This window comes from Panthera uncia, chromosome B4 (genome assembly GCF_023721935.1).
Source record: "Panthera uncia isolate 11264 chromosome B4, Puncia_PCG_1.0, whole genome shotgun sequence".
Lineage (NCBI taxonomy): Eukaryota > Metazoa > Chordata > Mammalia > Carnivora > Felidae > Panthera > Panthera uncia.
Genome location: NC_064809.1, coordinates 133,241,014 through 133,268,753, shown reverse-complemented (window position 1 = coordinate 133,268,753; position 27,740 = coordinate 133,241,014). Strand labels below are relative to the sequence as shown.

Below are 27,740 nucleotides of genomic sequence, written 5' to 3'. Positions count from 1 at the left end.
CAATTGTCCTGTGAAGAGGGGACTTCAGAGCCCAAGCGAGGGAGACTCGAGCGGTCTCACTGAGTCTCTATTTCCCAATCCGTACGTGGGGATGATGACAGGGCTGCCTTCAGAGATTTGCCGGGAGGATTAAACAGGTAAGTGCTGTTCCACTGCCTGGTAGAGGTCCCAGCCCCAGATCTCCCACGCCATTCGGGTCTCAGCTTCAAGTTCATCGCCTCCAAGGAGCCCCCCATGCAATATACAACACAGTATCGAGTAGCCCCTCTCCAGTACCTGTCACTGGACTTCTTACTATCTGACCCATCTCTGGCTCACTTTCTTTCTTTCTTTTTTAATTTTTTTTAATGTTTATTTTATTTTTGAGACAGAGAGAGACAGTGTGTGAGCGGGGGAGGGGCAGAGAGAGAGAGAGAGTGGGAGACACAGAATCCGAAGCAGGCTCCAGGCTCAGAGTTGTCAGCACAAAGCCCGACGCAGGGCTCGAACCCACGAAGCACGGGATCATGACCTGAGCCGAAGTTGGACGCTCAACCGACTGAGCCACCCAGGCACCCCTGGCTCATTTACTTTCAAAAAAATGTGTTTATTTGTTGGGCGCCTGGGTGGCTCGGTGGGTTAAGCATCCGACTTCGGCTCAGGTCATGATCTCGCAGTCTGTGGGTTCAAGCCCCACACGGGGCTCTGTGCTGACCGCCTGGAGCCTGCTTCGGATTCTGTCTCCCTCTCTCTCTGACCCTCCCCAAGTCGCTCTCTCTTTCTCAAAAATAAACACTAAAAAAAAATCTAAGAATGTATTTATTTGTTTATCGTCTACCCCACGATAATAAAGAGCAGGGCCTTTGCCCGTCTGGGTCTCAGCTGGATGCCCAGGACCCCGACCTCCAGAATGATGCTCCCAGATCAAGTGAGTCCTTCCTCTGGGAAGGCCTGCTCCCATGTCCACACTGCTGGTGGACTCCGCCCCATCACAGGGCACCCCTCTGACATGCAGCGGCTTCAGCAGGCCCAGCTGGCCTGGGTCCTGGCATCTGGGGTGCCATCGTTTGGAGGAGCTGTCGGCCCTGACATGTCGTGCAGCCAGTGGACCTGGACTGGTCAGAGGAGGAGACACCGAGAGACACGGAGACCCTGGTCAAAGGGGTCAGGAGACATTTTCGTACTCGGACGTGTCCAGGTGTGGGGGGTGCTGTGACCCAGACTGTGAATGCTGGGTAAGCTTTCGCGCGGTGTCAGCCCCCGGGTGGGGGCAGGGGTGCAAATCTAACCCTCCCACCCGTCCCCCACCCGCCCCTGCCGACGGGAGCCGGGCTGGTCCTTACTGCCTCCCACTTCTACCTCATGGAGCCTGGTCTGGCGCTGGTGTGCACCCCCCCCCGCCCCCACCGCCCCCCACCGCACCCCCACCTCCGGGGCCTCGGGGCTTCAAGGCAGACTTGAGCCGTGGGTGCTGGGGAGCTGGGCTCTGTCCATGCCTGGGGATGAGAGCAGGAGGGAGAACTGGGAGTCTCGGTGTGAACTTGGCCTCTCTGGGCGGCTCAGTTTCCCCATTTGTTAGCCAGCGGCTTGTCTGCAGGGGCCAGAGAGACCCGGGCGGCGAGGAAGAGAGTAGGGTGCAGCGTCCGGCCTGGGGAGCCCCAAGAACGTGCGCGCGTCGCGGACATGGTGGGGGGGGCGCCCTCGCTGGGGCAGCGGGTCACCCCGACCAGGTAGAGGCCCAGGAGGCCGCAGCCCGAGAAGGACAGGCGCCAGCCGCACCTGGGCTCGTCCACCGGCAGCGGTGGGAGTCGAACCCCGGCTTTCCTATCCCTCCCGCTCCGTAAGCGTGAGTTTGAGTCTTTCTAAGGCGGCGGGAGCTCCCCGCCCACCCTCGTGACGTCACCGACCTCAGGCGGCTGGGCACGCGGACTCTCCGGCTCGTGGATCACCAACCCGAGCAGGTGCGGCCGCGGCGCGCCGGACCCCGGCCCGCACACCGCACACCGCCCCGCGCTGGGGGTTCCGGTCCTCAGCTTCACGTCCGCTGGGCGAACTCCTACTCACCCTTTACCGCCCACTCAGACGCCACCTCCTGGGGAAGCTGGGCTCGCCCTTCACTCCTTACCCTGTTTAGGTGACTCCAGACTCTGGCTCCAACGACCCCGCGTTTTCCGCGCTGCCCAACACCTGTGGCCTTGCGCCAAGCTGCCCCGGGGCCCCAACGCTGCTCTTCGCGTTTGGCCCCAGCAGTGCTCTCCACCCCGGCCTTAGGGTGCTGGGGGCAGCCCTCCTCCACCCCATCGTTGGCCTCTCCAAGAAGGCCCCTGCGGTCCTAAGTGGCCTGGGTGCTCGCCGCCGGAGCGCCTCCTGCAGGTGGGGACCCACACTGCCCAGGAACCCCCCTGTCCAAATGGTGGACGCCTGCTCTCCCCTCTGCGGTGGGGGCCGCCAAGTTTTCCCAAACCTGCCCTTGGGAAACTCCGAGGAGCTGAGGTTGGGGTAGCGGCTTCCGGCCTCCCGGGTGTCAGTAGAGACCCGCGCCCCACCCCCAAATCTCCACACCTTCGTCTCTCTCTCTCCAGGTCGGCCGCGGGAGTAGGTGCCCTGGCTCTTCTGAGCAGGGACGCAGAAGGAGGTGCACATCCGCTCAGCGCTTGATAGTTTCCAAAGCCCCTTTTCAGCACGCCTTGTCACAAAGGTCCTCACCCTGGTGACATGGTGACCGTGCCCATCTTAGCCCTGGAGAAACAGCGAGGCGACCTTCCAGATCACCCACTGCCCGGCTGTCAGTGCCGCAGCACTGTAGGCCCAGCCGTGGAGCTGGGAGGTGACGGGACCTCTGGCATCCTGCGGAGGCAGACGGCCATCCCCGCCCCAGGCAGCTGTGCCCCTCCTCTCGGCCTCTGTGACCTACTGTAGGACTGGTCACACTGGTTAGCTGGACCCGCCTCCCAGCTTGCATGAGAGGGTTCCTCATCCAAGCGGGGACTGATCCTGTTTACCTAAACTCCCCCGCACGCTGGCTGGAACAGGTGCTCAGAACCTGTGTGCCCTGTGTGAGAGGGGTTTTGCAAGACTGAATGGTAAACAGCATGAGCCAGGGGCCTGCTACGAGCTTTACAAACGTAACCCGTTTAAATCCCTGTGATGACTGAGTTACGTCCTTTTGCGTCCCCGTTTATCGATGGAGGAAACCAGGGTGCTTGACGTCCAGCAACAGGCAGGGTCACCTGGTGAACAGCTGGGATGTGAGTCCAGGCTCTGGAAATGATTCACGCTGGGGTGCTGAGTAGGGGAGAGGGCCCCGGGAGGTTGCTCTACCCCAGGAAATGGAGGGGATGTAGGGGCTCCCGAGGAAGAAAAGGTGGGGTCCAGGGGGTAGAGGACGGGGCTTGGAGGGAAAAACCTAGAGCTGGGGGCTAGGGGGAGAGGCTTCTATTTTAAGGTTTTTTATTGAGTTATAATACACCCATGGTCAAGGGCACTGATTGTGAATGCACAGGTAGGGGAATACCTTGATTGCAAACACTCATATAGTCAGATCAAACTGTGATGTGGGTCCAGCCCCCAGAGAGCCCGCATACTGCGCCCAGTCACCTGCCCCTGGAGAGACAGAGAGAATGCGAGTGTGGGCTGGCAGGAGGGACCCAGGGACAGAGAGGGGGTGTGTGCAGGTGTAGGGGTGGGGGCTCTGAGCAGGCTTGGCTGCAGCCGTGCAGGGTGGGGAAGGGGGATAGTGGTCTGTGAGGGCAAAGCTGACTTTCTTTTGGACGTGCTTCTGTGGAAAACGGGTCCCGGGGTGACTATCTCCGGGAGATCTCAGACAGCCACCCCCAATTTGCGAACTCCAATTCCTGAAGCACAAAATACACGGAAACTCAGCTTGGTTCCCAGGCTTCTCCCGCTAACCCCCAGAGCCCTTACCCGATTCTCACTCCTCCCGACTCCTCCCTGCCTCCGTGCCTTGGCTCATACTCTTCCCCTCTGCACCCGTCTTCTCTTCCCCGCCTAGTGAATCCTCACGCAGCCTCCAACACCCAGCTCAAATGTTGCTTTGTTCTCTGAAGCCTCTGGGACTTGTCCCCAAGGGAACACCTGGCCCCTGAACTCTACCTTCTTCTGAACTCACATTGGCCATCACCACGTGCCCCAGCCTGCCCCCAGGCCATCACCCACGGATGTGTGTCTCCCTCAGTGGATGGTGGGCTCCCTGGGGGCAGCCACCTGCTCACTCCTCTCAGAGACGCCAGGGCCCTGGAGGCGGTACGTACGGGGACATGTCAATTTCTCTTTCTTTCTTGAATTCTAGACCCGCACTGTCCAACATGCTCACTGTTAGCCACTTGTGCTCCTGAGCACTTAAAACATGATCAATGCACCAGAGACACTGAATTTATTTTATTTCCAGTAATTAAATTTTAAATTTACAAACCAAAGCAGGTGCAAAATTTTCTCATTAAAGGACCCTATTGTTTTGGGAGGATTACATTTTACTTTAGCTGTTGAAAATGTAGTGTCCAAATTGGGATGTTTTAAGAGCAAAAGATTTAGAAGTCTTGGAGAAAAAAAGACTAAAGTGTCTTATTAATACTTTTTTATATTTATTACATGTGGAAGTGATAACATTTTGGATATGTTGAGTGGAATAAAACACATTATTGAAAATATCTCACCTCTTTCTTTTTAGCTTTTTTAAATGTGGCAAAAAATTAAAAGTATCATATAAGACTTGCGTTATATTTCTGTTAGACTGTGCTGTACTCGAATTTAAGGGGGGAAAAAGGCTGCCCAAGTAGAAAATGGAAGAGGCGTGAAAAGATCCTTCGTGAAAAGGAACTGAGCATTTAAGTGGCTGGACACTGTGAGATGTCAGTATGATAAGGCTTACCGGAAGGCTGGTGAGACCTGAGGCCACATTAACAGAAGCAGAGCGTCCATAATGAAGGAGGTGAAAGTCAGAGCTGTGGCTGTCCCTGAAGTAGGGGTTTCTGTTCTGGGTTTTGCATCTTAGAGTGGCACTGACCACCTAGAGCGGGTTCAGAGGGTCTACGAGACTCAGTGGTATAAGGACCTGCCTGAGGTCCTGGGTATCTGCCTCTTCAAGGCTGCCCCAGGCAGAGGGAGCAAGTCTGTTCTGGGGTCCCAGAGGGTTGAGCTGGAACTGGCAGTACAGGGAGGTAGATTCTCACACTTAGATTTCTCTTATGGGAAAGAGGGCTCCCTCACAAACAGGAAGTTCCCTCTCAACAGAGGTGTTCGAGCAAGGCTGGATGACCACTGGGGTGTTGGTAAGGGGGCTTGGGAATGAGCTGGGTCCCTAGAGGGTCTCCAGGTCCTTCGAGTCTCAGGCGGAGGCTCTTCGAGGCCTGGCACAGTCACGCCTGTGGGGTGCGGTGGTCCTGGGTTCCGTTTGGTGTGGTCTGGTTCCCTCCCGAGGGCCAGAACCAGCCTCTGATGGCCCTGTGGGTGGGACCCATTCTGGATGCAGCTGGGTCGCCTGCCACCAGGGTGGGTGAGTCAGCGCGGGACAGGGTGATGCCGACCCGGGCTTCCCAAGGCAGCTTGGCTTCTGAGCAGGGTGGAGGGGCAGACGAAGAGCCCAAGAGAAACAGGGTCCAACCCCGGAGCGGTGACTACAGCGAGATCCGCCAGCAAAGTAACAGGATATTTGCTCACGCACAGACGTGTCTGGAAGGAACTTCCTACTGCAGAGATTTTCAAGCATAGACCCAGGTAGAGAGATCAGTATCATGGACCTCGCACACCATTGCCCGGCGGCCACGGTGAGCCACGGACTCATGATGACAGGGGCTGCCTGTCAGGTTAGGGAGTGGGGTTCTAGCTCATTACACCCTTTAAACCACAGAGAGAAAATGGGGTGGGGAAGTGCCCTGGGGCCTGCCACGACCTGGCTATCGTGAGGTGGAAATTCAGCCTCAGCAGTAAATTCAGGCCCTGACCGAGGTGTTTTCTAGATCCCAGAGACATGAGTGAATCTGAATTCATCACCTGCTCCCAAACCTGCTCTGTCTGTGAGGTCCCCATCACAACTGATGGCCCTGCTGTAAACGTAGTCACCCAGATCAGAAACCGGGGTTTCATCCAGACTGTTCCCTCTGCGTCGGCCCCCGTGCGTGTCTTCAGTTGCAGGTGCTGCCCCCCCACCCTCCTGAATGTCTTCCACGGTGGCCACCCGAATCCTAGCCCCATCATCATCTTCCTCTCTGCTGCCTACTGCACTGGTCCTAGCCCCGGTGTCACTCTCCTTACCCTTCCTCCACGCAGAGGCCACGTCCAATGCCGATCAGACTTACCATTTTGAGATCTGGATCTGATGCCAAGCCTCCGTCTGCCTGACTTAGAGGAAGGTCCATTTCCCCAAATATCTCTGCGGGTCTCTGTGGGTGCCTATATCCCTCAAAGCCAGAGGCCCCTACAACTCCATGGAGGGACAGATTTGATCCCGATGCCTACACCTGCTGGTCTCGTTAGGTTGAGCGTACTGGCTGCTGTCTGTGGATAGCCAAGTGACGGGGTCCACACTGCCCGGACAGTCGTTCTCTCGGGGCACCTCTGCTGGGTGTGTCCCCACTATTGTCACTTCTGTCCTCATGGGGCTATGATGGCTGATCAGTCCTGCTGGATAACGAGAGAGTGAGCACGCTCCCCGGGCTCCCCAGGAGCCCCACAACCAAGCTGCCTGGGCCCCGAGTGATTCATTCCTTCCCGTGTCCCAGTGCTCAGGCCTGGACGCCAGGTCCCCTCGGATAACCCGTTGGGGAGGCCTTTCCTTTTCTTACCTACCACGTGGCCTCTTTCAGGGGCTCCCGTCTGTCTGTCTGTGTGCAACTGGACACGGAACACCAGGAACCCTCCCGCCACCTCTGTCCCTTTGTTCCTCGCTGGCACACCCGTGTTCAGGCTTCCACGCGGACCCCACGCGGAGGAAATGCATCCGGCCCGCCCTCATCATCCACTCTCACCAGGGCGTGTCCAGGGCTGGGTCAGCCTCAACTCCACGGGCTTGCACCTGGCCCGGGGCACCGAACCGCCCACTCGGAGAAGCCAGGGCTCCCCCTTCACGCCTGGCCGAGCACAAGGGAAGAGGAATTTTACAGCCACCTCAGTGCTGGTCTGGCCTCTGTCACTGGTGCCTGTCGCCTCGTTCACGAGGACAGGCTGGACTTCATTCATGGCTCTTATGTACCCAAGAGAAATGGGTCTTTCTGCCTCTTCCTGTGGAAATGACCCATCCGAGCAGCGGGTCAAGCATTCAGTCCACAAACATCCGAGCCCCATTTCCTCCAGGCACAGGTGGGGAGGCATGGGCCCTACCCTCACGGTCTGTGAGAGGGCCACACAATTGAGACAGTAACGTAAACAGTAAGCACCGATCGGGTGTTTATCGTCGCCAGGAGCTCTCCCAACACCTTCCCCTATCCACATGTCAGTCCTACGGAGTAGGCAGTGTTTTGTCCCATTTGAAGGGTGAGGAAACTGAGGCACAGGTCAGTTAAAATTTGAGGTCACCGGCCGATAAGTGTGCTGCCTGGTTTTGAATCCAGAAAGCCTGCATCACTATGTATCTAAGTGCGTAGGGCTTTACAGTGTATAAAGCACTTTGGGGTAAATTGATCTCCATTCTCTGAATGAATCTGTGTGTAATATCTCATGTAATCTGCAGTTTGGGGAGAAAGGTGCTGTTCTCTCACGGTGAACACATGCGCGTGCTAAAACAAAGGGGCACACAGTGAATACATGTCTCTGTCCTGATAAATCCGTCTGTCCCTGTTCCCCAGGGGCACCGCGTTATCCCCCCTTATGGATCTTTCCAGAGACATTCTGTCTTAATATCCCCATGCGTTTATGTTCCCTAAAATCCTCCTTTTAAAAAAAATCACCCAGGTGGTCAAATCTTAGGCGCAGCGAGGGCAGAAAATTGGCCCTTTCTCTGGGGACCGGTCCCCGTCAGTGCCCGTGGATCTGTCCCCCCTGCCCCTCAACAGCTGAAGAACCTTGAGCGTGTGTTCGTCTGTGCCAGCGTTGGTCCGTCTGCTGGGTTGGGTTGTTTCTTCCCTTTTGTTTTAGTGCCTCTGTTTCGATCCTTCCCTCCATGATTTGAGTTGTTCTTTGTGGTGTGTGTGTGTGTGTGTGTGTGTGTGTGTGTGTGATGTGTCTTCTGATAAACTGGAGGGCCATTGTCTGCTGGCAGTGTGCTAGGTAGGCATTGTCAACCCATACCTGGCGAGGACATAGGCCCAGAGAGGGGCCGGCACTGGCCCGTGCCATCCAGCCTGTGCTGCCCCGTCTGGGCGAGCTGAGTCAGGGACCCAGCGCAGACGCACCCCAAACTCCAGCCAGCTGTGGCTCTGCAAGGCCAAGAGCAACAGCAGCCCTGCCCCCCATCCCCGGGCAAGGGTAGGGAGGAGGAGTGCTTTCGGCCAGCAGGAAGGGATCTGGAAACACAGGGGGAGTTGGGTTTATACCTGCGTGAGGAGTTCGGAGGGAGGTTTGGGAGCCCGGGACTGGAGCCACCATGCAGTGGTTGGGGGTGGGGGGACGGGCAGGAGGTTGTCACTGGAGGCGGCTGCAGGTGTTGGGGTGAGAGGTGATGAGGTAGGGCACCGGGGAGGAGGGAGAGGTGAGGCATCAGAGGAGGCCACAGGAGAGGGCCTGGTGAGTGATGGCAGCATCGGGGAAAGCAGGGGAGGCCCAGTGATGCCTGGCACTGGGAAGGGATGAGAGGGGGCGGGAAGGTGGGAGGTGTGTTGATACAGGTGATGGAGAATTCCAGGCTGGGAGCTCGAGAGGCAAGGCTGGAGGCGCAGGTGCGAGAGAGACAGGGCCGGCGTGCGGAGCCCGTGGGGGAGGGCTGCCTCCTCTATCAGGGTGGGAACACGGAGCCGGGAGAGGGCACACCTTTCCGTGGGGCCTCCCTTTGCCCGGGTCCCTGTGCCGGAAACATTCTGTGGCCTATTCCTCGGGAGCTTGGCGGGCACCTGGCTGCACGGGACCAGTCACCTGGCAGGACACAGAGACGGGGGCTCTCTGTCGCCTGGGGCCGTCCCAGGTCTGTGCCGCCCACCGACTCGGCCATTGCACCCCAGGCCACAGAAGTGCACCTGCTTCAGCCACACTTACTCCTTACTGACGGCTTTGTTTAGAGCGTTCTGTCCCCACCCGTCTTTTAGCATTGCTGTTTCCTGTTCACAGATGCGCAGACAAGCTCCCAGAGGGCAGCGAATGAACGCCCAGGCCTGCTGAGCCCAGCCTCCCGTCCGCGGGGAGCCGGATGAGAGACCCAGGAAGCTGGGTCCCATCCCCGGCTGCCTGGGACTCCTGCCCGCTTTCCTTCTTGGAGCCCGGGGCCCTGTACCCCAGAGCGGCAGAACTGTGTGTGGGATCCCGGGGCTGAGGCTGAGCCAGCAGCCTGTGTGTGTGTGGATTCTGCCTGTCCTTCCAGCTGTGTGCCTGTCTGTGACTCAGTGTCCCCTCTGTTCAACCGAAGGTAATCACTCAGGGCCCCGTGAAAGCCAGGTGCGGGAGGCTTGATGGCACTGGTGCTCAGACCCCTGTGTGCCCTTGTCCACCCCGCTCGACCCCCGCCCCCTTGCCAGCCTCATTTCGCATGCCTCCCCTCCGTGCCGTCTGTTCTAGACCCTGGCTCCCCTCCCTGAGCCCCGGATGCACCCTCTGCTTTCCCGTCTCTGTGTCTTTGCTCTAGAACGCCCTCTTTGAATCTCTACCTCCTCTAATCTTTCCTCCCTTCAAGCCCTTTCTGAACTCCTCCTGCAGGTAGGTTTCCCTGACTTGCGTGTACAGTGAGGCCCCCTCCTGGAGGCCCCTACTTCCCAGGTGCTTTTTCCGGGGTGCACACAGGGAGGGGAGAGCATGGCACCCGTGGGATGAGGGCTCCAGCGACAGCCTGGGGAGCTTCCCAGAGAGACTGGCAGTTCCAAACCCCAATAGCTCAGTGGTGCCACGTCTGGGGTTTTGCCCACAAGCTTTTCCCTGACGCCCCCTCCGCTCTCCCCTGGACGGAGCTCAGACACCAGCTCTGCTGTGCCTCGTTGTCGACCTCAGTCTCATCTCCAGTATTTCCCCCTCGTCCCCGCTTCCCTTAGTTAAAAAAAACCACATTGTGGGGGTGCCTGGGTGGCTCCGTTGGTTGAGCGTCCTACTCTGGATTTCGGCTCAGGTCACGAAGCCACGGTTCGTGGGATTGAACCGCACGTCGGGCTCCACGCTGAGCACCTGTCATATGATACTCAGGGGCATTTGTGTGCGTGCCCGTGTGTGTGTGTGTGTGTGTGTGTGTGTGTGTGTGTGTGAAGCAGGATCCTCATTCTTGAAAACATTGGGGTCTGATGTAGTTCAATTTTCCCAACGTACAAGTGGGGGACCTGAGGCCCAGAGGGAGGAAGTGACTTGTCCCAAACCTCAAAGGCAGAGTCCACTGCAGGGTGTAAGTAGCCAGGAGCCTGGCTCTCCAATCGGGGTCTTGGGCCCCGGGGTGGAATGATCTCGGGAGATCCTGGCTCATCAGGACCAGGGCCAGGTGCAGCAGCTGGGATGGAGGGCAGGAGCGGTCAGCTGGTAGGAACCAGAACCTGCCAGCTGCTGACGCCCCCTCCTTCCCCTCCCCCCCTTGTGCTGATGGCCCCAGGCCACATCGCTTATTGACCTCTGGTGTTTAAACCACAGTCTCTCAGTTTTCCAGATAACTCCGCCGCACCCCATCTTGGGCGGTCAGGCCTTCCTAGGGCTCAGTCCTGCACCTTCCTTTCTTTTCTCTTTTTAACTTAAAAATACTTGACAAGTAAGCTTCGATAAGCAAAAGTTACTATGTTATTCTCCCAACAAGGGACAATTTCATCCTTTAAAAGAAAATAAGGCCTGGGACGCTTGGGTGGCTCAGTCGGTTAAGCGTCCGGCTTCGGCTCAGGTCATGATCTCGCGGTTCGTGGGTTCGAATCCCGTGCTGGCCTCTGTGCTGACAGCTCAGAGCCTCGAGCTGCTTCGGATTCTGTGTCTCCTTCTCTCTCTCTGCCCCTCCCCTGCTTGTGCTCTGTCTCTCTCTGTCTCTCAAAAATGAATACATATTAAGAAATAAATAAATAAGGACTAAGACCAGAGGGCACAGGGATGATCTGGCTCCCGTCCCAAACGTGAATGGCCGATGCTCTTAGGAGAACGAGGCCACACACATAAGCTGCAGGAAATACACGCAGTGCTGCTGGGCCAGAGAAGGACGCGACGGAACACCACGAACCGTTGCCAGGCCTGTACAGAAGGGAAATGACGGGCTGAATCGTGACTCTCTTATTAACATTTGTTTTGATATTCAAATCGTGCTGGAATTAGCCAGTGAAACCCCCTCCAAGCTGGCTTCTGTATCCTCTGGACGAGTCCTCATCATTTTTGGAATACTTCCTTGCTTTTCGGCCTAAGAAGATGCTCCAGGTTCAGCCTTCCGGGATTTTTCCAGAAGCATGGTTCTTCCCTGATGCCTGCAGAGACACCTGCACACTCCCTGAGTCATGAAACCTCATGCCCACCAGCCTGGTCCCTGGGGACCCCTGCGGCCTGAAATTTAGGCAGCCCCCCCCCCCCCTCCCTGCCCCCCCCCCCCCTGTTAAGGCAGCAGGGACACGAGTGGAGCTCAAACCTTACTGGCTGGGCTCTCTTGGGTTCCTGGTTCCTGTCTCCGTTTCTTCATCGGCAAAATGGGCTTGGCAGGACTTTCCATCTCAAAGGGCTGTGGCGAGGGTAAAATGCGACAGCCTAGGAAAAACACTCAGCCCAGGGTCAGGTAAGAGGGAAACGCTCGCAGAGGTCTGTTGTCCACCCGTGAAGCCTCTCCTGACTTCCCAGCTCCCACCTCCAAGGAGAGAGGCCCCCAGAGTTAGGTGAGTCCGGGAAGGTCTAGCCCACTGGTCTGCCCCCTGCTCGGTCTGGGAGTGGGGCAGGGCGGGCCTGAGCCTCGGTGCAAGTCTGGCTGCTGTTTCCCGGCTGCGTCCCCTCAGCTTCTTTTTAGCTCCTTGGGTGCACACCATCCGGTTTGCTGTACTCTTTTACCCATTGTCCATCCCCGATCTCTGTTTCCCCAGCCTTCCACTTGGCGCTAGCACACCCTCTAATATATAGAGCCATCTCCCAGGCCGTCAGAATTTCATTGTAAAAAGACATGGTAATGCTTTAGGAGTGTTTTTTAAATGTTTGCGTAAATGAAGCCAGGCAGTCAATAAACCCCATTGTTCTTTCGCTCCTCACTTCTGAGGCTCTGCCACCTTTCGCAAATGTCCCGTTGTGGCTACTCATCCATTCCACCGGGAGGGGGCAGGAGGGAGGGAGAGCCACCTAGACCTACAGCCACAGGCAATGCTTCTGCCCACCTCCGTGTCTGCCACACCCCGGTGAACACATCACGTAATTTGCCGGGGGGGATTTAATTTCACTCGTTGCCTGCTCGACTTACAGAACCACTCACTGCCCCCGTTTACAGGCTGCGGGCAAGTTTTCTTGGAAGCACTTTGTGGGCGTACCCGTGCCCAAGCTTCTCCAGGGCTCAGTGTCCACAACTGGACGTAGACACGGTGATCCTGACCCACACGACTCTGTGAGGGTGACTACAAAGAACGCTCGGCACAGTGCTTGTGCCTGCTGCCCCCGTTGCCATCCCACCCCCGGGCTGGGCCCGTCGATGGTGAGTCTGGGCCAGAGGAGCAGCGATCGGAGCAGAGAAGGCTGGCGCCCAAGCCCCTCATATCACGCCGAAAAACTGTAGCCCAGAGACAGTGGGTAGTTTGGGCAAAGCCGCACAGCCGGCGGGGGCTGGCTCTGCCTGGGCCTGGGCCTTGAACTCGCACAGCTGCAGAGTTAAGTCTGGCTTGACCCCCAAGACCCAGTGTGGGTCCAGCTCTGCCACATCCCGGTTCTTATTTGCCTTCCCCGCCCTCAGTTCCCTCATCTGTAAAATGGGGGCGGGAGAAATGCTTCTCTCAATGCTTCCAGGGATCAGGCGAAAAGCTGGTGCCATTCCCCGCCCCCCCCCCCCGGGCCGGTCACCCCGCGACCTGGGGCCGTCCCCCCCCCCCCCCGTACAGCAGCGGTGTGGGGCGTCTCCGGAGTCCGCCCAGCGAGCTGGTACAACGGGGTCAAACCTGCCACACCCCTGAGGGCGGGGCATCGCGGCCCTGGAACCTCATTGGCTGGGGCGGGGGGCGACCCAGCCCGGGGCGGGGCAGGTGCACGGGGCGGGGCAGGTGCACGTAGGGCGGGGCCCCGGCTCCCGCCAGAGCTTTTCTTCGGAGCAACCCGTCCTCTCCACCGCTGACTGTCCCCGTGCGGCGCCCTGGCCCGTCTGCGTCCCGACCCCAGCCCGGCGGCCCCGACCGCCATGCACTGCTACGAGGAGGAGGGCAGCTGGAACCTGTCCTTCGCGGGCGCCGGCTTCCTGGGGCTCTACCACGTGGGTGTGACCAGCTGCCTCAGGGAGCGCGCCCCGCACCTCCTCCGGGGCGCCCGCCGCTTCTACGGCTCCTCGTCCGGGGCGCTCAACGCCATCAGCATCGTCTCCGGCCAGACCGTCGGTGCGCGGGGGACGGCGCGGGCGAGGAGCGCGGCGGGACGCTGGCTCCACGCGGGATGGAGGGCGTCGAGAGGGGCGTTTCGGGGCCTCGTGCCGGGCGCTGGGGCCTGCGCCCTTTGCATCCAGCACGCTCCCATCTAAGCCTTATGAGAACCCTGAGGACTCGGGGCTGTGGTTACTCTTGTTTCGCAGAGGACCGAGCAGAGCTGGGGATCCTGCTCCCGAGATCAAAAGGTGGACGGAGCATTTGAACGCAGGGCTGGGCACAGAAAATCTGAGATGGAGAGGGGGAGACACCCGGGAAGGAGGTCAAGTCTTTGGGACGGACGTGGGCAGACCCCCTGGGTGGCTGAGGACCCTCTCCTCCTGTCCCCTGCACCCGCAGATTTCTGCTGCTCCCATTTACTGGGCATGGTCAAGCATGTGGAGCGCCTCAGCCTGGGTATCTTCCACCCTGCCTTCGCGCCCATCGAGCACATCAGACAGCAGCTGCAGGACTTACTGCCCACCGACATTCATGTCCTGGCCTCCCAGCGGCTGGGCATCTCGCTGACCCGCTGGCCCGATGGCCACAACATCATAGTCACCGACTTCGCGACCCGCAGGGAAGTCATCCAGGTGAGGGCAGGGGTGGGACCCGGGCCCTGGAGACAGGGCACTGGGCCCCATCTCCTACCAGGGACTTTCAGGTGCTTTCCAGGGGCAGACACTCCTTGGGGGTGGGGTGACCTTAGGCTTGGGTTTGTTTACAAACAAGACAGTGGAGGTGCAGAGAGGCGCCACAGGGTGAGTGTGGAGTGCCCGTACTCCCGGCTTGCTTTGGGAAGGCCCCATGGCTGCACTCAGAGAAGGGGATGGCTGGGGAGGGGGCAAAGTCAGGCTGCTGTGCTCAGGGCCCCTGAAGGGGCTGCTTTTCCAGAGGCGTGCCTGCCCACGATGGAAGAGGAAACAATCCAGTATTGTTACAAAACAAGAGGTTGTGACAGAGAGCCACAGGCTGTGGGGGTGTTCAGGCAGGCTCAGTAGGGGTTGGGTCCCCGGGAGAGCTCAGGCAGGTAGGGAGGCAGGCCCCTACCCTGGAGGGCCTCAGCTCCCCCATCGCAGCTCTGTCTTCCCTTCCTGTTAGGGTCTGTGCCTTCCACCCAGACTGGGAGCCCTAATGCAGAACCTGCTTCACCTTGCTGACCCCAGCCCCCAGCCCCCAGCCCCCAGCATGGGGACTGTTTCTGAGTCTGTGCCTCTGTGCTGATTGGAATTCGTCATGTGTACAAGAGAAGGGTCAGTCCCTTGCTGTGTCTTGATGTCCACTGGCTCTTGAGGAAGCCGGCTAGGGACCCTAAAGGGTTGTCCCAATGTCTTTGCCTGGATGGCACATAGCACAGGACCTGGCACATAATAGGTACTCAGTAAACATTAGCTGCTGTCACTGTTATCTGTGCGAACAAGGCTCCCACTTGCATTTCCAACTGGTTAGGGACAGGATGCCTTCTGCATTTCCCAGAGAGGGTTGGAGGGATATTTCCAAGGAGACCTCGAGACAAGGTTCCATGCTTGATGAGTTTGGTAAAAGCTCTACATCAGTGTTTCTCAACCAGGGGTGATTCCTTTGCCTCCCCATCCCACCCCCCAGTGACATCTGGCAACGTTGGAGGCGTTTTTGGTTATCACAGCTCTGTGTGGGGGGCACAAAGTACTGACACTTAGTGGGTAGAGGCCAAGGATGCTGCTAAATATCCCACGGTGTTCAGGACAGCCCCCTCCCACCCCATCTCCCACTCACAAGGCAGAATTCTCGAGCCCCCAATGTCAATATGTTAAGCATCGTTTTCACTGCAGGATTTGTCAGAGCCTCTGCTGGGAAGGGCACAGAAAATCTGAGATGGAGAGGGGGAGGCACCCGGGAAGGAGGTCAAGTCTTTGGGACGGACGTGGGCAGACCCCCTGGGTGGCTGAGGACCCTCTCCTCCTGCTGCTCCCATTTCCTGGGCATGGTCCTGGGCATGGGAAGAGTGGACAGGGTTTCCCAAGTGGGTAAAGAAGTCAGGGTTTCTTCTTCTTTTTTAAATGTTTATTTATTTATTTTAAGAGAGAGGGAGAAAATTCCAAGCAGGCTCTATGCCGTCAGCTCAGGGACTGACTTGGGGCTCCAACTCATGAACCGTGAGATTGTGACCTGAGCCAAAATCAAGAGTCAGATGCTTAACTGACTGAGCCACCCAGGCGCCCCTTTTAACGTTATTTATTTATTGAGAGAGAAAGAGAGAGAGAGAGAGAGAGAGAGAGAAAAACAAAGAACATGAGTGGGGGAGGGGCAGAGACAGAATCCCAAGCAGGCTTTGCACTGTCATTGTGGAGTCCGATGCGGGGCTCAAACTCACGAACCGCCATGAGATCACGACCTGAGCTGAAACCAAGAGTCTTAGGCTTAACCGGAAGTCAGGGTTTCTTATTTGAGATGCCTCTGGCTGAATCGGTGTTCAGGGAGCACACCGTGGGAGGCGTATCTAGATGCTGGTGGAGAGTTCCCGCCCACTGGGTGAAGGGGAAATGGGTACTTGGTGCCTCTGTTTGTCCTTGGGGGAAAGGGAAGTCCCAGCAGCAGTTTCGAGTGAGCAAGGACCCATCGGCAGGAAGACGAGGGTGGGTGTCATGACAGGCTTGCCTTCAAGTACCTTCTTGACCTTGAGAACTCAGCTGGGACGTGACACCTCCCTGGGCCTCATTTCCCTTCCCTGAGCACAGGCTGCTCTGCCCCGAGCAGGTTCTGAGCACCAGGAGTGTGAACAATTGTGTTTCCACTTACTCGTTTTCCCAGGCTCTGGTCTGTGCTTTATACATTCCTTTCTACTGTGGGACGATCCCCCCCGAATTCAGAGGGGAGGTAAGTGCACTTGGGGGGCTTAATGACTGAGTCCCCGCCCCGTGCTCTGGGTGGCCCAGTGTTCCTAGCGCTGACAGCCGTGTGGGGGGAGGGAACCCGTGCTTCTTGAGCACCTGCTGTGTGCCAGCCCTCCACTCCAGATTCCCTGCTCCAGGGGGGCGGTGCTCAGAACATCCTGGGCTCCGGTGGACCCAGTGGCTCCGGGGCAGCCGGAGGTCACCGGCCGCAGCCCATTTCCGGCCGGTGGCTCCATGGCGGTATGGGAAGAGGGCAGGCATCCTGAGCAGACAGCCCACCCGAATTGCAGCGATACTTTGACGGGGGCCTGAGCAACAACCTGCCCTTCGCGGACTCTCCCTCCACCATCACCGTGTCCCCTTTCCACGGGACAGTGGACATCTGCCCCCAGAGCACCTCGGCCAGCATTCACGAGCTGAACACCTTCAATGCGAGTTTCCAGATATCCACCAAGAACTTCTTCCTGGGGTTTGCCTCCCTCATAGCCCCCAGCCCTGAGGTAGGTCTGGCCCCGGCACCCGCCTGGAAGGTGTAAGAGGCTTGGCCATGATCAAGGGTCCTCTGAGTCAGACTGTGTCCCCACACCCTCCCCGCCACCTCGGGGAAGTTAGGATACACGTCCCGAGTCTTACGTCCGAACCCTTGAACCCACAACTCGGGGCTCAGGTGGTGCCCATACTCTCCTGCCCCTGCCCGAGCAAGTCTTGAGTTGGGACTGGGCCCATATCAAGGCATGCTAAGGCCAACTCTCCCGAGCTTGGGGTTGAGCCAGGCCTCTGCGGATACTTCCCTGGGTCAGGCTCTGTGAGAAGGTACTGTTATCTCCTTTCTCAGGGGAGGACACCAAGGCTCAGAGAGGTTAGGCAACCTGTTCAGAGTCACACAGCCCAGAAGCAGCAAAGCCAGGTTCCAAATCCTCAGCTAGCCCAGACCCGTGCTCTGAACCGCCACCACCCTAGACTGGGGCCAGATTGACCATCCCTGTGGAGGCGAGGCAGAAACACAGACAAAGGTGGACAATAGACTTACATTTCCTGCTTTTTTTCCCCCCGGTATTTTGGGAAAATGGGGAATTTGACAGCAAATGGTTTATCCCCATAACACACCCAACCGTGCCTTGGCCCTCCCCTATTCCTTCAGACGTGTTTTGGTTCTGTCGTGTTTTATTTTGTTTTGTTTTTTACTTTAAGTAAACTCTGTGCCACGCCAGGGGCTCGAACTCAGCCCCGAGATCAAGAGCCACACGCTCTACTGCCTGAGCCAGCCAGGCAACTCGGTTCGGTCGTGTTTTATAACCTATGACACAAGTTCATGTTCCCTTCCTCTCATCTCCCCTATACCTGTGGGGTGGGCAAAAAATCTCAGCCCCATCCTACAGTCAAGGAAAAGCTGAGGCTCTCAGAAAGGTGGCGTGGCCATTCCAAGGCCCCATAGCGTGGGAAGGTGGAGCTCCCTTCTGGCCCGATAGGTGCCTTTTCCCCACTAGGGGAGCTCCGATTGAGACAGGCAGGTGTGGGCCCCCAGTTTCCTCTGCCGTCTCAGGCTGGTTCTGGAAATAAACACCAAAGGACCATGCATTGACCAACAGGGAACCAGACGATGTCCCAAGCATCCTGACCTGGGCCAAGTTATCCCATTTTCCAGAGGAGGGAACTAAGACCAGAGAGAGGGGAGTCTGGAGCAGGAGCCCCTCCCTTCCCGCCAAGGAGTCTTAGAGGAGGGAGGTGACACGGGGTCATGGGGAGGGAAGCAGCTTGAACAGATCGCAGATCTTCAACTGGAAGCAGTCCCCGCCCAGCAGTGGGGGCCTTGAACCCTGCTGAGGGGCCTCTTGGGAGCGTGGGCTGGGCAGGGATTGCTTCCGGTTGAAGACGGGTCTCTGGCCTACGAACTGCCAGCTCGAGGGGCGGGTCCGGGCCTTCCTCATCCCACCCTGACCTGTGTGTTGGCAGATGATAGCTGACAATTGCAGACAAGGCTACCTGGATGCCCTCAGGTTCCTGGAGAGACGCGGTAGGTGGCCGGGCATCCTGCTTCCCCGGGGTCCCAAGTGGATCTTGCTTTCCAGGTGTTTGAGTTTTTCGGGACCTCAGCTCACTTATTCTCTTCCTCAGCATCTACTCTGTGCCTGGCCTGAGCTGGATGCTGGGGACCCAGAGAGGATCACACATGTGCCCTGCTCTTGAACTGTTCTTGGTCCGGGGCGGGGGAACAGACCATGAGAGAGACGTCTCCCCACGGAGATGGAGGGATGCTCACGCCTACGGTGTCAGAGGGGACACTGACCCAGCCTGGGGGGTGGGCAAGGAGGGCTTCCCGGAGGCGGCGGCAACAGATAAGCTGGGTTTTGACTAGTTATGAAAAATACGGAAAGGTTGGAGACAGAAAGGAAGAGGGCGGATGAGCAAAGGAACGGGGCCCAGCACCATCAGTGAACACAGCTCAGTTTGGCTGCAGGAGTATGTGTGTGTGTGTGTGTGTGTGTGTGTGTGTGTTCCTGCGGGAGGGGTGGGCCAGAGAGGTCTTCCCAGTTGGAGAGCTCGATTGTCCTCCCACAGGGCACTGCTCTTCTTTTTTTTTTTTTTAATGTTTATTTTATTTTTGAGACAGAGACAGAGCATGAACGGGGGAGGGGCAGAGAGAGAGGGAGACACAGAATCGGAAGCAGGCTCCAGGCTCTGAGCTGTCGGCACAGAGCCCGACGCAGGGCTCGAACTCATGGCCTGTGAGATCATGACCTGAGCCGAAGTCAGATGCTTCACCGACTGAGCCACCCAGGCGCCCCAAGAGCACTGCTCTTCAAAGGGGTAGTTCTGAGATTTGAGCCCAGGCTGTCCGGCTCCAGAACCCAAGTCCTTTACCCTCCACACTACAGCCCCAAACACACAGCAGCAGGAAGAATCTGCTGAGCACTTAAAATGTGCCCAGATCTGGGCTTGAGCTTTAGGTATTTGTCTCGTTCAATTCTCAGAACAACCCCATAAAGCCGACTGGAATTTTCTCCTTTGTCAAAGGGGGAAACCGAAGCGCTGAGCACCTAGACCACATAGCTAGCAGGTGTTGGCATTAGGATTTGAACCTCGGACCGGTTCGTCATGGTCTGGGATCTGATTAACCACTAGAAAGTGCACGGGAAACGGAGCAGAGAAGGGCCAGGGGAGAGCAGGAAGAGGTCGTTCAGGGTGAGCCGCGGGTCCGTTCGGCAGCGAGCAGGTCCCCAGAGCTGGGTTTGGGGATTGAGAGGTGCAGGTGGCGTGGAGGGCCAGGGGAGTCACTGTCGCCAGGGAGCTCCAGATGTGCTGACCTGTCGTGTCCCTCTTCTCTGCTGACCCAGGACTTACCAAGGAACCAGTGCTTTGCATGCTGGTGTCTAAGGAGCCCCCAGCCCCCGCGAATGGGACCCAGGACACCGACCATGACGGTAGCCAGAAGGGGGGCCTGTCTGTCAACTGGTCAGTGCCCAACGTGCTGGTCAAGGATGTGCCCGACTTCGAGCGGCTCTCACCAGAGCTGGAGGCTGGTACTGCCCTTCCTTCATGCCCTTGCTCACCTACCCCGTGCCCTGCGCACAGGGGCCTGGGGGCAGGGACCCCACCCTGAAGGGCCTCGCGGCCTGGAAGAGGACAGGACTCATTTACTGAGCGTCTCCCGAGTGCCAAGTGTGATGCGAAGGCCTTTTTACCTGTTGTGTCACTCACTCCGCTCCACAACCATGCGCCCTGGTGTTTTTCTTACCCCATTCCACTGATGAGGAAACTGAAGCTCAGAGAGGGGTTGGGAGATTCACACCCAAATCCGTGCCTCAGAAAGCCAGGTCTTTGCCCACTGCCCAGGGAAGCGCGGGAAGTCCTGAGGGACCTAAGAGTCACACACAGAGGGTTCTGGACTCTCCGCACATGATGATGACTCATCTCACCCTCCCAACAATACCACGAGGATGGCACTGAATTGTCCCCGCTGCACAGAGAGGTTAAGTGACTTGTCCAAAGTCATACAGCTAACAAACTGCCAGAGCAGCGAACCATTCTGCCGTGAACCATTTAGTCTGCTGTCCTGCTTGGTGGCCCCAAAGTCACAACTGCCACAACAGCAGAGTCCAGGCATGTGTAATGGTGGCGGGGATGTGGGTTTGAACAGCGTCTAAGTGAGACTTGAAAGGAGGCGTGGTGGCCAGGCAAAAGGGGGCAGACGAGTGGCCAGGCAGAAGGTACAGCATGTGCAAATGTCCTGGGTTTGGTGGGGGCAGCTGGAGGCCCCTGTGGCCACAGCATTGTGGTTGAGGGGCAGGGGAGCAGAGGCTGGGAGGGTCAGGCAGGTGGCTTTGAATCTGCAGGAGAAGAGAGATGGGGAGCCACTGCAGGGGTGGGGGGTGCTTACAGAGGGCACCCCCTCCTTTTCAGAGTTGAGTACTTCTCTGAACTCTAGATCCTGTGTTCACTGCACCTAGCTGGGGTGGGACAGGCGGAAACGGGTCTGGATCTGTGCTGAGCCCCTGAGGTCCAAGCTTGGAGCTCTGGAACCGAGGCAGCATCCCTGCCGCCACGTGGGGGCACCAGAGAGCCGCCTCCGGGATGGGGCGTCACAGCCAGCACGCCCCTGGGACTGAGCTGGCCAAGCCTTGACGGACATTCCCTAATCCTCTCCTGCCTGCCTGGGAGGGAGATCCTTTTCAGAGGACGTAGCCTCCGCTCAGGGAAGGGAAGGGACCCGTCCTGGGACACGCGGCAGGTAAACGAGCAGCTGGGTCTTTGTGCCGTGCTGTCTGTGACCCCCTCCAAGTGGCCGTCTCTAGACGGCAACAGCCAGACTCAAGGACGGAGGCCGAGCCACGGTCCGAAGGCTGGGATTTGGGCCCTGGCTCTAGCTCTGCCCTGGCCAGGATGCCAGTCCTTTCCACCCTGGTCAGTTCAAGGGATGAGGGACTTGGGAAATGGCGTTTGTTGTTCCCAGGGCTGCTGCTGTTAATAACACTGACGGGTGCGGGCACTCGTCCCTTCCTGGGGTGGGGGCCGCGACAGACTTTGCAGAGGGGTGGCAGAGATGGAAAGAGCTCGGGGAGCCCGGCAGGCCTTGGGTCCACCCTGGCCCTGCCTCTTCCTGGGATGGTCTTTGGGCAAGTCACTTCTCCACTCTGAACCTCAGTCTCCTCATCTGGGACCGGGGCACGCCCTGCCAACACCAGGGACACTGATGCGAGAGCACGACCTGAGTGCCGCTCCCCCTGCCGGCTCCCGCGAGGGGCTTGATCAGGCGTGCCGGTTTTTTTTTTTTTTTTTTCCCCTCTGCAGATGGGGGGCGGGGGGCAGGCGCAGTTTGCAGACTGTGTGAGGTGGACAGGGGTTCAGGCCACCTTCCCTAAGGGTGATGGTGGAGGGGGGGCTGGCTGGAGGGCTGGCTGGTCACGCCACGGCTTCTCTCGTAGCACTGAAGAAAGCATGTATGAGGGACACCAGCCCCTGGGCCCAATTCTGTCGGTCAGGGCCCGGGCGGGCCCTGACCTACTTCCTACTGCCTTGGACGCTACCCTTCGAGTATGTTTACTTCCGGAGCAGAAGGTGAGGCCCAGCCAGGGCTCCTGGGAGGGGCCTGGCTTGTCCCGGATGGTGGCGGAGACCAGTGCCCATGGCGGGAGGGGCAGCCGGTGCGCTGGGTGGGCGGGGCCTAGCTGGCCTCCCCTGCTGCTCGATCTTGGTCACACAGCCCAGAAGAGTCTTGGTGGTCTCCCCTGCGAGACGGGACCACTGGGGAGATGGTGTAGCAGCTGTGACTGACCGATCAGAAATGGGACCCCCGGGTCAGCACCTTGGCCGCTCGCCTGTCTCTAGGCCCTTTGGCCCTTTGCTCTACCTGTTAGAGCCTCAGAGAAAATGCGCTATGTCTGGGGAAATAACTCCAGGGGGGTCTGGCTCAGATTAGCTGTGTGGCCTGGGACAGGTCTCTTGACCTCTCTGGGCCTCAGTTCCTTTTGTGTAAAACAAAGCCCATGGAGTGCCTGGGTGGCATCCAACTTCGGCTCAGGTCATGATCTCACGGCTTGTGGGTTCAGGCCCCGCGTCGGGTTCTGTCCCGACAGCTCGGAGCCTGGAGCCTGCTTCGGATTCTGTGTCTCCCTCTCTCTCTGCCCCTTTCTGTTCATTCTCTCTCTCTCTCTCTCTCTCTCTCTCTCTCTCAAAAATAAACATAAAAAACAAAAAAACCAAAAAAACAAAACAAAAAACACCAAGGTCCTTCCAGGACAGACTGGTTGTGGTTAAGTCCTCACTAACCATTTTAACTTTGCCGATTAATGAATCACTCTGCATTTTTGGTTTATTCATTCCACCAGTAGTTATTGAGGGCCTGGCCAGGGCTTGGCTGGGGATAGGGAGGCAGCCCTGACTCAGATCTAGCCCCTGACCCTGTGGAGCTCACAGCCCATGAACCATCACACCTCTGTGCAATCACACCTCTGTCCAGAGATACCTAGAGAGGTCTATACTGGCTGTGTTTCCTAAAAGAGGTCTACACTGCCTGTGAACTGAGACAGCTCACACTAGGGGCAATCTGGCCAGGGAAGGCTGCCTGAGGGAAGTAACTTTTGAGTCATAATCTGAAGGATGGGTCCACCAGGCAAAGAGGGAAGGGCAAAGCATTCAGACGGACGGAACAACATATGCAAAGGTCCTGGGGCAGAAGGCAGAGGAAGTAAGGCTCTTTGGAGGCCAGTGTGGCTGGAACCAAAAGGTGGGGTGCTGTACAAGACGGGGCTGGTGGTGAGGTGGTGTGGCAGTGGCTGGCAGGGGCTAGACATGCGGGGCTCTATAGCCAAGGGAGGACTGTGGTTTTCATCCTAACAGTGGTGGGAACACAGTGAAGGTTTTCAGTAGGGAAGTGTCATGGGGACAACTGCATTTAAAAAAAATTCTTTATTCTCTAAGAGGTCTATGACAATGGGCCACTGGATCAGCCCTGATGCTGAAATTGCCAGTGGCCCAAAGCCGGGAGAGAGCTTTCTGCTGACTCAGATTCTCCCCGTGCTGAGCTGTTAGGTTGAAACCACAGGCTGAAGCCAAAACGGATCAAAGCAAAGTCTAACCTTTTCAGCCAAAAACAAAAAACAAAAGTCCAGATACAGGCACTGATGGGAAAACTTGTTCAGACCACAGGGAAGTTCTTCCTTAGCGTTCTCTGTAACCTACATGCGCATGCAGGTTGCAATAATAGAGGCAGAAGGTCCAGAACAAGGGAGGTGATGGTCTAGCTTATGTTTTGCTTCTCATACGACACCCTGTGGACCGCCAGTTCAAGGCCCTGGTTTAGAAGCTCTGCTAAAGGCGACACATTGGGAGTGAGGCCCTGCAGTGTCCCGTGAGTCTGGGAAGGTGCCCAGCCAGGCACGCTCTCAGCCATAATTGGATGAGCTGGCCCTCTGCTGACCCGGCACATGGGGAGCCACGGGAGGGTTTGGGCTATGATCAGAGGTATGTTTCAGGAAAGTCACTGGTGCTAAGAGGAGAGTGGATGGAGGGCTGTGGAGGAAGGACAGCAGGTCTGGGGAGGAGAGGGTGGGGCAGAGATATGAAGGAGGTTAGGGACTCTAGGCCAGGTGACGGTCTTTAGGCGGGTGAGGAAACTGAGGCCCGGAGAGGTTCCCTGACCTGCCCAGGGCACACAGCTGATGAGCAGGGGGGCCGGGCCACAACCCCGAGCCAGCCTGACCCCAGAGCCCGCCCTTTCCCGCTTGGGCTTCCCGTGGAGTCGCTACCCGGCTCTGTGGTGGGGCCGATACCGCGGGGGCTTCTCACCCCCTATTTCACTTCCTTTGGGCCTGGGGCCTCGGGTGCAGGGAGGCACCCGGCTCTGCCCCGGGCCCGCGGGGAGGGGGCGCTCTGCTGGGCCGCACGCTCGGGCTCAGCTGTTTGCTGCCCTTTCCTCCAGGCTGGTGGCATGGCTTCCGGATGTGCCGGCCGACTTGTGGTGGATACAGGGTGAGCTGCAGAGCTTGGGCCTCCAGATCTGCTCCAGGTCGAAGGACCAGCTCCGCAGGCTGTTCAGGTGAGGTTGGCGGACGGGCCTGGGGCAGAGGGGGAGCCGCGTCCCTGGCGGAGAAAAGGCTGTTTGTCTGGATCCCGGACAAGCAGGGCGGCACACGTTCCGCGTCCTTCTCCCCGTGCTCCCGCGCGGTCCCTGGCGCCTGTGTTCGGTCACCGCCGTGGGTCAGACCTGTGCTGGGCCTGGCTGGAGGAGCTGACCGGCCACACCGGTCAGCCTGCCGGACCTGCTCACAGAGGCAGGGTCCAGGCTCGCGGGCCGAGTGGCTTCCCCTGCTCTGCCAGATCCCAGCCAGCCCTTCCGACAGCCTTCCAGATGTCCCTCCAGGTCCTGTGCGGGGTCTGGGCTGGGGCTGCTGTCTCTCAGCCTGCCTCCCTACTGGCTGGAGACCCTGATGTCCTCCTATCCCACCCGACAGACACTTGTTGGGCCATGCCAGGAACCCCAGTGTGGCCGGAATGAGGGGCTCGGGGCCTTCCTCATGGCAGGATCTGGGGGCAGAGGGACTTCACTGGATGCGAGGGCTGCCCCCACCCCCATGGCTTCCCCCTGCCCTTCGTCCAGCCCCAGGCTCTAAAAGCTTGCATTCACCGCCTTCTGCTTCCTCCGCAGCCTGCCGGTCACCAGCCCCCTCCAGCCTGCCAGCCCCCTCCAGCCTGGGGCACCTCCTCCTGTGGACCCGGCCAAGGAGCCCAGACCTCCCCATCAGGCCTGAGGGGCACAAAGAGAGCCAGACCAGTGACTGGCCTCCCCTGGCCCTTGCCCTGGCCCTGATCCTGTGCCCACATCTGCCTCCAGTCCTTGAGTCCTGACTCGTCTCCCAGAGCTTAGAGCCCAACCCTCGGCCCAGGGCCAGCACTGGAATTGTCTGCTGAGTGGACGATGGAGGGGACAGCCTCCCTTTCCTCTCAGACTCTTGTCCCTGACTGGGTGGGTGGGGTGACCCCCAGGAACCAGAGGAAGTCCCACCAGCCCCTCTGGAGCCCCTGCTCCTTGGAGCCAGCTCCCTGGGGCCCAAAGACTCCTTTTTTGGGAGAGGCCCAGCCCGTTGGTATGTCCCTGGGTCACTGTGTCCAGGTCACCCCGCCCCTGTCTCATCAGAGGGAAAAAGGAAGGCAGGAGCTGAGACACCCATCTTGGTTCCGGAGTTTCCGTGTCAAGGGGCTTGGGGGCAGCATGGGCTGGGAAGCAGGATTCGGGGTGTTGCTGAGCTGTTTGAAGGGCACCTTACAGGAAATGGAGAAAATGCCATATGCTCATACCGGAGATTGGAAGGCAAATGGGAATGATGGGATCCTTTCTCTGACCTCCTTTGTCCTGCACTAGCCCCAGGGTAACCCCCATGGCCTGCCTCATTCCAGGAACCTTGATCTCTGATGATTTCCTACTGGGTCCATACAGCGGGAGCCCCCACAACCAGGAGATAGGAAAGTGCGAGGAGAGAGAGGGGTTACAGTCTTCTTAGAATTCCACCTCTGTGTGTCCTGTTGGGGTGCCCAAGGGCCCCTGGCTGCCAGCACTGTGACACTATCCCCTTGTTGCTTGCGAAGCCTCATGGCGGAGCAGTGCCTCCATACACCCCACTCCCGGGCCCCTTTCTCTCTCGGGCAGAGAGTAGAGAGTGGAGACATGGAGGCATGAGCTAGAGGAAAAGGAAGCAAAGGAATGAATCTGAAGAAAAGAGATCACAAACCGTTCATGCATCCGTTCGTTCACTCATTTGATTTATACTTAATGGGTTGTAGGCTCTGGGGTCACAGCCGCAAACGCAACTTGCATTCTGGTGTGGTGGGTGCAGGAGCACCTGCTAAACAGCCAACAGAAGAATGTGCAAATAAGATCATCTGAGGAGCGGCAGTGCTGTGAAGAGAGGGACAAGAGAGGATGGAAATGATGGCAGGTTGGGGTGGGAGTGACATCGCATCAGTGGTCCAGGAAGACGTCTCCGAGAAGATGGTGTCGGGGGTGAGGCCTCAGACCTGCGGCAAAGAGTGGGAGGGAAGAGCTTTCCCAGCGGAGGGAACGGCAAGTGCAAAGGCCCTGAGGTTGAAATGAAGTCGGTGTGTTTCAGCCACAGAAAGCAGCCAGTGTCCCTGGAGCTGCGTGAGTGACGGGGTGTGCAGGTGGAGGGTAGGCAGAGGCTGGGTCACAGAGGGCACTGTCCGTGTGATCAGGACTTTGGATTTGGGCAGTCCCTGGAAGGTTGGGAGCAGGGAAGCAAATAGGTGAGGGTAGAGGGGGTGAGTGGAGCATTGGAGGGCCTAGGGTGGGGGTCAGGGTTGAAAGGGAGAGAAGAGGCCCAGAGAGTTAGGATATGTAGGAGGACCCACCTCCCCACTCATCCCCAGGATCCACTGAGGCTGGGTGGGCTTCTGTCCCCTCTTGCTGTCACTTGGGTGGGGACAGGCACAGATATTGTCCCCTGCAGCAGGAAGGGTCCTGTCCTACCTCGAGTCAAGTGATCTTTAAGCTCCAGGGATTCTCTCTGCACAGAGCTGGGATGCCTTGTGTCCACTCCCAGGTGCGGGGCTTGGAATTTCTGGAAAGGGGACGACTGGCCCCCTGGGTCTCCAGGTTGAGAATCTAGAGGCTCGGGAGGCCTCTGAGAATATTCCTACCCACCCCCCCCCGTTCTCTGTCCTCCATCCAGGAGGACAAACACACTTCCCTTTATCACCCCCTCTCTCATAGGTGCTTTGGGGCTTGCCCCACAGCCATCTCTGCTCCCATTGCTTTGTTTTGTGTCTTAGATGGAGAAAGGTCCTTGGCTGCTCCCACCTTCCTCTCCATCATCCTTCTGAGCAGCATGTTGCTAGGTGTTTGTAGCTTACATGCTTGAACATCGCAATTGCTGATAAGGCTCTGCTCCGAAAACTTCTCTTTGGTCTTTAGTATTTGTGGCTCACGTCACCTCTGCGCAACTGTGGCTGCAGAGATTGTTCACGAGTATCGCTCACAGTGCTTTACAGTTTGTCAGTGTTCCCTGATTTCTCTCCTCCTGAACTCTTAGACATTTTCTCATGCAGCTTGAAAATCTGTTTGTGGCTTTCTCCTTTGGTCCCAGCTCTGCACTCTGGGCCCACGGACCCTGCCTGCTCCCTCTGCCTGAAGCCAGCCTGGCAGGGATAGAAAGGTGGTGATCTGGTCCCTCCGAGGCTGCTCTTCTCCACGATGAACAGCCTGTGCCTTACAACCCCTCCTCAGGAACATCCCCAACCCAGACTTGCTGCTCAGCAAACT

At 58.1% G+C, this 27,740-nt stretch overlaps 1 protein-coding gene and 1 long non-coding RNA gene across 2 annotated transcripts; one reads left to right on the top strand and one right to left on the bottom strand.

The window, feature by feature from the left end:
* Positions 1-785: 785 nt before the first annotated feature.
* On the bottom strand, positions 786-1,563 carry LOC125920455 (uncharacterized). The gene is made up of 2 exons (XR_007457057.1): positions 1,408-1,563; positions 786-1,094 (listed from the first exon to the last, which is right to left on the bottom strand). It is a non-coding gene; the product is annotated as an uncharacterized LOC125920455 (long non-coding RNA).
* Positions 1,564-13,266: 11,703 nt separating this feature from the next.
* PNPLA5 (patatin like phospholipase domain containing 5) lies at positions 13,267-26,248 on the top strand. Its single transcript, XM_049626490.1, has 9 exons — positions 13,267-13,571; positions 13,956-14,188; positions 16,386-16,451; positions 16,759-16,968; positions 18,422-18,482; positions 19,804-19,989; positions 21,892-22,024; positions 24,387-24,503; positions 25,113-26,248. Exons 1-9 carry the CDS (start codon positions 13,379-13,381, stop codon positions 25,213-25,215), a joined length of 1,302 nt encoding a protein of 433 aa, XP_049482447.1. The 5' UTR covers positions 13,267-13,378; the 3' UTR covers positions 25,216-26,248.
* The last annotated feature ends 1,492 nt before the right edge of the window (positions 26,249-27,740 follow it).

Coding starts and splice junctions, on each gene's coding strand:
- PNPLA5 (XM_049626490.1), top strand. CDS start 13,379: ATGCACTGCTACGAGGAGGAGGGCAGCTGGAACCTGTCCTTCGCGGGC. Junction 14,189..16,385: donor CCCGCAGGGAAGTCATCCAG/GTGAGGGCAGGG, acceptor TCGTTTTCCCAG/GCTCTGGTCTGTGCTTTATA. Junction 24,504..25,112: donor CAGCTCCGCAGGCTGTTCAG/GTGAGGTTGGCG, acceptor CTTCCTCCGCAG/CCTGCCGGTCACCAGCCCCC.